This window comes from Astatotilapia calliptera, chromosome 18 (assembly GCF_900246225.1).
Source record: "Astatotilapia calliptera chromosome 18, fAstCal1.2, whole genome shotgun sequence".
NCBI lineage: Eukaryota > Metazoa > Chordata > Actinopteri > Cichliformes > Cichlidae > Astatotilapia > Astatotilapia calliptera.
In genome coordinates, this window is record NC_039319.1 from 21,396,185 (window position 1) to 21,407,674 (window position 11,490).

The 11,490-nt window shown below is 38.0% G+C and overlaps 1 protein-coding gene across 2 annotated transcripts; it reads left to right on the plus strand.

The window, feature by feature from the left end:
- The first annotated feature begins 3,876 nt into the window (after window positions 1–3,876).
- On the plus strand, window positions 3,877–9,081 carry LOC113011201 (spindlin-Z-like). 2 transcript variants are annotated; one of them, XM_026150634.1, is made up of 5 exons: window positions 3,877–3,994; window positions 4,618–4,659; window positions 5,380–5,639; window positions 7,581–7,814; window positions 8,187–9,081. In XM_026150634.1, the coding sequence occupies exons 2-5, from the start codon at window positions 4,640–4,642 to the stop codon at window positions 8,390–8,392; spliced, it is 720 nt and encodes a 239-aa protein (XP_026006419.1). In that variant the 5' UTR covers window positions 3,877–3,994; window positions 4,618–4,639; the 3' UTR covers window positions 8,393–9,081. The 2 variants fall into 2 exon arrangements, with proteins under 2 accessions (XP_026006419.1, XP_026006420.1); XM_026150635.1 differs by lacking the exon at window positions 3,877–3,994 and adding an exon at window positions 4,006–4,492.
- The last annotated feature ends 2,409 nt before the right edge of the window (window positions 9,082–11,490 follow it).

Genomic DNA, 11,490 nt, shown 5'->3' on the forward strand with positions numbered 1-11,490 from the left:
ACAACCTTAGCGTGTATTACATTTTGTGAATAATAAATGGTCATTAGTTTGTGCACTGTTTTTATTCACCTTCTGATCACATGAGTCATGCGCATACAGGTGGTTTGGCACAAGATAAAACCAAGAGCTTTCACCCTGAAAATGTACGCACGCACACACACTCTCTCTCTCTCTCTCTCTCTCTCTCTCTCTCTCTCTCACACACACACACACACACACACACACACACACACACACACACACACACACACACACACACAGCGAGTGAGAGAGAGAGGGAGAGAGAGAGGTACTCTATCGTTCTCTCTGCAGAGCAACGAGTCCATCGCTGAAGTCTGTTAAAAGCCCAGACACAGTGGCAGAGAGTTTATGTTTAGTCTGACATCTTGTGGTGGAATTAAACACTTCACCTACAAAAACGACCAATCATGCCTTTCGTGTAGCACTTACTACATTCACAAATAAAAACTGCAGCTCTTTTGGTTAAAAGTTAACGTGTTTTAGATTGTTTCAAATTCTTGGACATGGCTTGAAATTTCTCTCAAATGTTACAAATATCTTTTGATCAATTACCAAACCATTAGTTGGAACAGTTGAATTATTAAAGCAATAAATATCAAATAAATACTGTTATGGTAAAATATAAACTAAAAATGAAAAAATTACATCTATTATACATAATAATTTATTTTATCCACTAAAATACCCGATATACTCAGACGTGTGTCTCAAAACAGGAATGTAAAACTATGCCTTTGTGCCATCAGAAACTGAATTTGAATAAGTTAAATTCAAATCTGAATTGCTCAACTTAAATAAAAGCTTCTAAAACTGAATTTGAATTAGCCTAATTTAAAATCCAATGTATTGGTTTGAAAATGATTGTCACTAAATTGAAACTGAATTTTTTATTTTGAAAATGAATTAATTGAATTTGAAATTGTATTCCATCCTTCTTTAAATTTAGCTCTTGAATGCTTTCAGTTTCACTTTGCACCATTCAATTTCAGTTCTTAAATTCAGTTTTTTGGGTCATACATCCTGGAAGCCGTGTGGAAAAGAGTACCAGATTCAGTAAAAAAAAAAAAAAAAGTATCCATAACTCCAGATTTCGACTTATTTTCTCGACATTTCGACCTATTAACTCGAACAGTAATTCAAAATTTCGAGTTAGCTCTGTCAATCAGTAATCTACGTGAATGACGTAATTTTCCTGTTACCCGGAAGGATATGACTCAGAGGAACGCGCACGCAAAACCGGATGGCGAGCTACCAATGTATAGCAACAAATTGGCGCTTTCGAGAGTACCTTTGCTGGTGGTAACACCACGTGATTCAGCTAATAACACAAGGATTTCATTATTTGTGAAACCAAGCTGAAAATACTCAGCAATTTGTGCATTCATGACTGGCTGTAATACTGGTAGCTTAGCGCTTGTAGCTGAGGACTTCAGCTTCCGGGTAACAAGGAAATGACGCAATTCACGTAGATTACTGATTGTCAGTGCTAACTCGAAATTAAAGCTTTAAAATAAAGCTTTCGATACGGTAGAACATTATTTCTTATGTAAAGCACTCAAAACCTTTGGTTTTGGTCCAAACTTTGTGTCAACTATCGAAATGTTTTATAAAAATATTGACAGTTGTGTTATACTATATCCAAATACTACTAAAAGATTGCCAGTCATGAGATCTGTTCGCCAGGGTTGCCCAATTTCACCCTTTTTATTTTTGATTGTGGCTGAACTACTTTCATTACACATTTTAAATAGCCCAGTCATTAAAGGTTTATCTATTTTTGGTAAAGAAATCAGAGTGACTCAACTAGCAGATGACGCCGTTTTATTCTTAAAAAACAAAGATCAGATTGAAAATGCTATTTCATTAATAAATGATTTCTCAATTGCCTCTGGATTAAAACTAAATAAATCTAAATGTGAAATTTTATGTTTGTACCAATCAAATGTCAAATCCTTACACAATATTCCTGTCAAAAACTGTGTTAGATACCTTGGTATTCATGTCTGTAAGAATGACACAGAGCGTCAACAACTCAACTTTTCTCCCAGGATGGAAAAAACTAAAACTATACTGAACTTATGGCTCCAAAGAGACCTATCAATTTTTGGTAGAATCCTTTTGACTAAAGCTGAAGGTGTTTCCAGATTTGTGTATCCAGCCCTTTCCCTTAATGTGTATGATTCCACATGTAAAAATGTTAATAACTTATTTGTTAACTTTGTATGGAAGAATAAGCACCATCATCTAAAAAAATCATTGCTTTGTGGACCTAAAGATAAAGGTGGTTTTTACCTTCTGGACTTCATGGACCTGAACTATACATTTAAGGTGAAATGGCTAAAAGAATGCTTAAAATCTCCTGGATCATTATGGCATTTCATTCCACATAACATTTTTAGAAATGTTGGAGGTTTACAGTTCCTATTGTCTTGTAGTTACAGTATATAAAAGTTACCAGTTAAAATGTCTGCATTTTATCAACAGGCATTGTTGGCTTGGAAATTATGTTATTCACATAACTTTTCTTCACATAGATCTATTATCTGGAATAACGAATGTATTACTAAGAGGAACAAATCACTATATTAGCAGAATTGGATTGATAAAAATATAATCTATTTAAAAGACTTATTTGACTCTGAAGGCCAGCTACTTAGTTACAATGACTTTATTACAGAAAAAACATTCCCTATCAAATTTAAAGATTTTAGCTCTGTAATAAAGTCCGTTCCCAGCGGACTGACTGAGTTGATGAAAAGCTACAAAAAACAGAACACACCACATGCATCCGTTAACACTCTTTATATAAATGGTATTGATTTCTTAAGCAAGAAATGCACCAATAAACATATTAGAGAATGTTTGTATAATGCGAAGAAAATAACTCCAAGAGGGAAGTTTTTTTGGAATGCTACTGTATTTTTGATAATATCAACTGGGATAAAGCGTGGCTTGTTCCTTTTAGATTTTGTATTACAAACAAAGTTAGAGAATTACATTTGAAATTATTACATAACATATATCCATCCAACATGTACATTTCAAGATTCTGTGACATTGATAGAAAATGTACCTTTTGTAAAACTGAACTTGAAAGTGTTACTCATTTGTTTTATGGCTGTTCATATAGTGCTACATTTTGGAGAGAGCTTGAAAATTATATACTGTGCAAGACAACATACGAAATCAAAATTGAAGGGAAGAACATTATCACTTATTTTGAAACTAAAGAAAAAAAATGTGCCATTGTCATTCTTTATATCTTATTAGGGAAATTCCATATACATAAATGTAAATTTCAAAACTCAATCCTATCATTTAATTTGTTTTTGATTGAAATTGAATATTATTTAAACTCTCTTAAATTAACTTCCAATAAAAAAGGTTTATCATTGATTGAAATTCATTCTGAAATGTTTAACAAATGAGCTGTCACGACTTTCAAGTACTAAATTATGAAGTCTGTCACATTCCCCCCCCCCCTTTATTTATTTGTCCTTATTTCATTGTACTGTATATTGTACTTTTATTTGCCTTGTATGTCTACTGTTCAGGCTGAACTGGAATGACTGGCTGTTCACTTTGTAATTTTAATAAAGTTTGAGAAAAAAAAGTGCTAACTCGAAATTTCGAGTTTCTTTTCTTTAAAACGTCAAAATTTTGAGCTACTTTAAAAAAAAAATTCGAGTTAATAAGTTGAAATTTCCACAAATATGACTCGAAATTTCGAGTTATGGATACTTTTTTAGTGGCGGAAAGGGGCTTCCATAAAAAATATGGAAACCTTGCATGTTTGTAAAGTTGGATAAAATCAAAAGGAAAAATTTACAGTTTACTACGAAACCCATAGTCCTTTGCGCGCTATGCGTTCCTCTTGGTAGTTGTAGTCAGCAAATCCGTCTCGTTTCCGTGTGTCTTGCTTTAGGTGGAGGAATCTGCTCTGCAAAGACAAACACGTGAAATTATTGATCAGGTAGGGCAAACAGCTTATTTTGCTGGCTCTCGCCTAGTGAACTAGTCGACCACAGATGTAATATAAGCTATTTTTTCATGTTCAGCCCTTATTTTTTCCGGTAATCCAGAAGCTGCAGACAGGGTGCGAAATCAGCGCTTACATGGCGATGTATTTCCTTTTGTTCAGCTAGCTTACGTGCAGAAATACAGAAGCCAAAATCTTACAAATGTTTCTCGTTTAAAAAAATGAAAGGTGACTGAGGGGATTTCCTGGCGTTAACCACCTACGTGGTCCAATTTTAGACACACTGTTGCTTGGCATTTCCGACGGCACTCCGAACGGCGGCGTTTATTCAGCTAGCCTCGGCGAAGTTACACATTTATTAGCCATAAAAACTTAGCTTTGTAAATATGTAACCCGTAGTCGTGTTAGCATTCTTAGCGTTAGTAGCGGGCTTGTCGCAGTAATGTTGTTTACATCCGGTAATGCTTGTTCGCATGGATGTGGTTGATTGAGGTGAGGGCTGTAAACCTACCGGGGAACTTGAGTTTGCTCCTCTTTGCCAGAAATATTCTGATTATATGATCACATTTCATCAGGTCCTGTTACACTCATCAAATGACTTGTCTTGTTTCTCACAGGGTTGTGTGAATTTATGGAAACATGTCAAAGAAACGGGGCAGGTAGGCTCATTAAGCAAGTCAGATTTAACACCTTTGACCCTGCTGTTACAATGTGACACAGTACACACACACACACACACACACACACACAGATTTCACTTTATACTTCCCTTTGAATGACACTGTAGTAACATATGGTCAGATCATCAGTCAGCACTTAAATATAAGCTTAAACGTTTACTGACCTGGAAAAGATGGCCAGTGGTGACCAGTTGTCTGTAACCAGTCCATCCAGAGTGCTTAGATGCTAATTATAAATATTGTTATTTGAGCTTGTTTATCAGCATAGCAGGAGCTTTTAATTATTAACCTGGCATATTGTAATCTTGATAAGAAAGCATATGGGCCACTTAATTTTTTTTTAAATGTTTTTGCTGTCTGTTTATGGTATAGATACAACAGCCAACCCTCTACATTATTTTCACACAATATCTGTGAAGTTAAAGGCTTTAAAGATTCAGTAGTGTAAAAGACGACAGCCCATGGCAGATTTTACTTTGAAGCTCGACTTTGAAGTGATGGCTTTGAATATTAAATTTAAAATAGTTTCACACTCATTTGTTTATGTAACATTTTGATAGTTCTCATTGTTTGGGTTGACTGAACTCTCTGTCATTAGAGGTAACGCAAACAATATACTGATGTGGAACAGCTTAAGTTCATCATACCCGCACTAACGTATGAATGCTAACGTGGCGCTTGCTCCATTCCTGTTTACAGGAAGCGCAGCAGTGGAGAGCTGAGTGAGAGCTCGGCGTCGACCCTGAGTCCGGACCCTGACAACCTACTGGGCCGCAGGATTCAGCACACCTGGAGGGAGAAGGGCAACGTAACCAAATGGAAGGGCACAGTTTTGGAGCGCCTGTCTGTGAACACCTCCCTCTACATGGTCAAATATGACGGCTTTGATTGCGTCTACGGAATCGAGCTCTTCAAAGACAGCCGGGTATCCAACCTGCAGGTCCTGGCAGAGAAAGTTGGTGAGTGTCATGATGAAGCTCTAATCACTGATACTTTGCTTGAATTTAAATGTTTTATAGTCAATTATTGAAATTTAAATGAACTTTGTCATGTCTGCAATGCATCACGCTGCATGTCACGTTTTTGTATGATTCCCTGTTGAATCTCGTGTTGGTGTTTATCTCATTTAGGTCTGAGGGGATACGCTGTGAAGCAAATTTGCCATAGCTGTGCATTAGCCGCCTCGATTAAACCTAAAATCCCAGTCGAGGATAATGCGCATCACGCTGGTAGACACGAACTTTGTTTCCCCTCTGAGGTTTATTGCACATTCTCACTAAGGGTGTGGATTGACGCATCATTTGACTCCACTTCTGCTTCAGTCAGAGAAATAGGCATCATCGAATGCTTAAAAATAAATAGCAAGAAAGAGTAGAGAGGAATACTGGAAGAAAACCTTTAATGGTTAAAATCCATGTATTTATTTTGCCAGTCGTACACTTACTGAGGCTCTTTGTTTCTGATGTGGCGGATGCACATTTGAGCCATTAAACTTGATTAATTTAAACACGATACATCATTCAGTGCACCTCTAACGTAACAGGTTGCTGAGAACATGTGCTGCTATGACAGGAGAAAGCTACATGATCCACTCCTGCCAAGAGTATGCTTTCAACATTTTATGGTGCCACGTTTTTGTCTGTTTGCACCGATATTTGCCTTGCTAAATGCAGGCTTGTTTGTGTGCAGCCTTCCAAAAAACCAGCAGGGCATAGCTATGAAGCTGTAGAAGGCTTATTGGTTGAAAAAAAAACACTCGGCTGGCTCCGTGTGTGTGTGTTATAATTTAGTGCTTTTCTTTGCTGCCTGAACACGAGCAAGAGTAGCCCACTCGTGGGTTTTAGTGGCACTGCCCTCTGGTGACATTACATAGCCACAGCATGCAGATGACCGTCTGTAAAGCTGTGCATAGGCTCTGCATAGGAGCCGTTATTTACCCTGGTGATCTAGTCAGGTAAAAAAGAAAAAAAAGAGCCACCTTTGTAATGTTGAAAACTCTGGCTTTAGGCTCTACATGACTCGCTAATCTCTATTCATAGCACACCCTCAGGTGTGGTGACGAACTTTGTGTATTTAATAGCAACATAACTACTGCTGGTTACACAAAATACACCTCTCTCTTTTTACTTGAGGACCGTATTAAACAGCATAATAATTTACCAGCATATAAAATGATTTAAATTTCAGTGGCTTATTGGTTTATATCAGGATACCTTATTTTACATGGTGAGATGTTAATATGTTCTAACTGCACATTTAACCCCTGAGATATTTTAACACAAGAAAAAAAACAGTAAAATTTCTGCAGTACATCTCAGTTTTTATACATGAAATAAGAAATGCTGCTGAAAGAAGTCTGCGAGCATGACTCTGGGCTTAAATTGTAAGAAATAATTGTGTAAAAGTTCTGGCTGCTCATTACCCAGACTGTCCTATAAATATAAAACAGAAACTTTCTGTTAATTCACAGAAATCTGACCATAGAGAAAACAGAAATTTCACCAATTGTTAGTGTGAACATTTTTTTCTGTCTTTTCATTGTTTATCCATTAATAAATTACTTTGGTGTATTATGAATGCCCACCAGGGAGTCTTTATCTGCAAGAAAACCTGTAAAACGTATAAAAATACGTCCAGTGAACCAGATTGGCATCTTGGGCACCCGGGGCCTTATTTTTGACACCCCGGCTGAACATGATGACAATCTTTGTCGTCCTTTACTAAGAAATAGTCTTTTATTATCTAATTGAAAATGTAAAGCTGGCAGCATCAGAATAAAGCATTGGGGGAATTATAATGTCATATAAAATAGATTTTAGTGTTTTCATTTATCCTGTCGTCTTGGGTCTGTAAATGTTTTGGATTGATGGACTCATTGAAGTGTCTTCTCATTTCCACAGTGAACAATAAGATCAAGGTGCCTCCTGGGGCGGAGGAGCTGGTGGGTCGAGCAGTGGAGCATCTGTTCGAGAAGGAGGACGGGGAGAAAAATGAGTGGCGAGGCATGGTGTTGTCCCGGGCCCCAATCATGACCCACTGGTATTACATCACCTACGAGAAGGACCCGGTGCTCTACATGTACCAGCTGTGGGACGACTATAAGGACGGGGACCTGCACGTCCTGCCGGAGTCAGGTATGGTAATGTGAGCTTCGCTGTCAGTGTGCATAAAACTGTCAGTGTTTTATATTTCCGATCCTCCTGGAAAAGTGGGAGGAAGAGAACAGGACAAATTTACATAGTCTGCATTGCAAAACACTCCAGCATCTCTGGCTCGTTCTTCTCCTCCTGAACATTTTGTTCAGAATTTCTGCTTAGTTAGGAGAGTATGATCTGCTGCTTTAGAGGAATTTATTCATGAATGAACTGTGGCAAGCACAGGTGGTGGGTTAAAGGTCATGTTCAAACGACAGGTAACAGGCTTGGAAGCCTGTTGCAAATAAACGTATGTGGCTGAGTAAATGCTGTCCAGCACGGCATCATGTGGTTTTTCTGTTTGCCATCCAGAGAACAAACACCTGCTGCCAGCGGACAGGAAGCCAGGTGAGGAGCCAGAGAGCCTCGTCGGGAAGCAGGTAGAGTACGTCACAGATAACGGTCTGAAGAGGACGGGTTTAGTCATCTACCAGGTCCCGGCGAAGCCCACCGTCTACTACATAAAGTATGACGACGATGTTCACATCCACGTCTACGACCTGGTGAAGACCACCTAGTACTGACTGTCTGGTTTCATCTTCAGCTGTTGGCTCAAGTTTTACCCCAACAAGTCGTTACCTGTTAAAGTGTTAAAGGTTTCAGCTTTCCTCCAGTGGGAGGCAACATGCCGAAAAGGCCATTTTTTTTCTCATCTTGTCCCATATGGGCCTGCGTCATTCTATGATAACAACACATCTTTGTTTTGATTCTGAATTTTAAGTCGAACTTAAAATATGGCACTTAAAGTCCTCTTCCGTGTAAATAAAGCAGATCTGAGATCAGCTGTGTAGCCCAGCAGGTGAAATCGTAGGCGTTGCTGTATGGTGCGACTCCCAAACTCAACAAAAGTTCATACAACACATCAAACTAATGTTTTTCTTTTCTCTTTCTGCTTGTGTTATTTATTTGAATCTGGAATATCTGGCTCTGCTGCTGGTAAGGAAACAAAAAACAACAAAGAAAACTGTGTCTGCTGTGTTTCATGTGTGTCACTTGGTAGGCCTCAGTTTGTTGAATATAGAAAACCATGTGTGCTGATTTCCCATCGCAGTGAACTCAGATTTCTGTTGACTTGTATAAGCATTAATGAGACTGGTGTCTCACGTGAATATAAAAACAGAATAAGTGAAAAATCCATGTATGATATTTCTGTTCCGTTTGATCATTCAAACTGTCAGTTTTTCTACATTAAAATATATCAGAAACACTGATGTTGATGTCAAGTTGTTTGAGACGGTGTTTGTGCTACGCACTATTTATGTAGTTCAAATTGGCGACCAACAATGTTTAGTATTTTGGACTGAAAGTCTTCATTAGTTGCCAAAAATGAATGAAATACTGTTCATTGTGACCCTAAATATGTTTTGTTCTGTAAATAAAAAAGACATTTTTATGAACGTACAACAAAGCTGGTTGTATTTTCTTTTCCAGATGTTTCCTATTAACACGTTCATCTTGAGCGCTGTTAATATTTATGTCCAGGGAGCATGATGCATGAGTTTAGCCAAACAGAAAACACTCACTACTCACTCATAAAACAAGTCAGACTTGAGATTTTAGAGATGAAAACTCTGGTTAAATAACCCGAGACACCAGAGCTTATAGATGGAGCGGTTGACTTTGCAGGTAGCCAGATTTTAGCTTTATTCATAAGGAGAAGCCTCTCTTTAACCCACAGTTCACTCTCATCCTGTTTATTGGAAAAACAGACTCAGTAGCTACTACACACTGGTGAATCAGCTGTACTTTATCCATTGAGTCACGTGGTTACCATGGCTGAAATAACAAATATCTGTGGATAAAGTTTAGTTCTCCTGAGCCAAATTCCTAATTAGCTTCTATTTAAAGGTCAGGAAATCAGGGAACAGTTATTGACCTACACAGCTGATCATTTAGGATGAATAGAATGTAAATATTCATTTATCTTACAGCTAAATGTTATTATAATCCCTAGTGTTTATCTTAAAAATGTTAGTTTTTTCCCCATAAATTGGACTTTTAAAGCTTCCTCTGATTTTCTGTGAATATACTGGGAATAACTGTCAGCAGACATTCACACACAGTCCCATCTGCATGTTTTAAATGCAAACATTGTTAAGACTACATGACTAGAAGATTACTTACAACTTATCAGTTAATCATCTTTTGCTGCTTGTGTTTCGTTACTTAAATGTATATCATGCTTGTAAATTTTTCATCACCACCAACAACAAGAGCATTAGAGAAGACCCTGCACAAATATTTGCACTTATTTAATTGCCAGACACAATTGTTCTGTGTCTGCTGATCAGTCGTCGGGCCCTGATCTTCTTGACCACACATGTAGCTCACTCTTCCTCCCCCGGAGTCTCTCCGAGGTGCCAGTTCTGTGGTGATGGGTGCCAGCACAGACATCGGGGAACAGTTGGCATACCATCACGCCAGGCTTGGTGCCCAGATAGTAATAACAACGAGGAGGGAGTACATGCATTGCGCAAGGTCTGTGCTCTTGAGAATGTGTCTAATGCAATTTGTCACCTGTTGTGCACTTCCTTTTACACATCCATCACTATTTTTGACCATTTTCTTTCCTCGTGAAACCATCTGCCTTAGTTGTTGGCAACAGTTTTTACTGTTTAGACATAATGATTACTCTCAAGTATCTTAGATCGTGACTCTGACTTTTCTCTGCTACAGTGTGCACTAAGTGCTTTCAGTCTTAACTCAGGAGAATGAGAAAGCATGAAGTGTCGTGGTATCGCTGCTGTGCCAGTTTCTGTCTGTGCTGTAGGTGTGAGATGTTTTTGAGGGGTTCATGGGCTCAATCAACGAGAAAGACCTTTAAATGTTGTTGTTATTTTTTAATCAGTAGGAATCAGACTTTTTTATTTCTCTGTCTCATGTAACCTACAATAGCGATCACACCAGAAATACAGCTAAAAAGCATTTAAAATAGCCACAGTTGCTGCTGAAAGCTGCCTCTTCCATTAGATTAATAAATATTTTTCTTTTTCATCATGGGCCTAAAATTAAGAGGCTGAAATGAGCTACATGAGGTTGCATAGCACTATCCATACACTCAGTGAATTATATGAAAGGCTGTTGTGAGAGAATCCTCCGATCTATTTTTTTTCTTCCTTTTATCATTATTGCAGTACCTTCCTCAAAAACCTTGAAACTTTGTCTGCATTCTTATTGGCCAATAAACAAATGCACTTGACTCTTTTGTGTTGCTTAGCAACACAAGCCAGACCCTGATTTTATATATGAAAAAGCAGGATTCAGCCAATCTGGAGACTACAGGGTGCAGAGTGATGGAGACCAGCCATGGTGCATTTTTAATTAAACCATTGCAAGCATTTATGAGTGAAAAGGGTGGAAGGCATTGTCTGTGGTCAAGATTATCAAAGCATGGTGACATGGTGACTAATTTCAGTTTCAGAGACAAAGATGAATGTAATCTGCATGACGGTTACATGTCAGCTTTGGATTTTAAGCAGTCCTTACTTTGTACTGATCTGATTCAAATAAAGTGAGTTTTAATTCATTTTAGGTGGGCTTGACCTTTCTGTCATAAGCACTTTGTTAGCAACGAATGGCAAAGATGGGGATTATTCAGGTCAACCGTGCAGGTAAA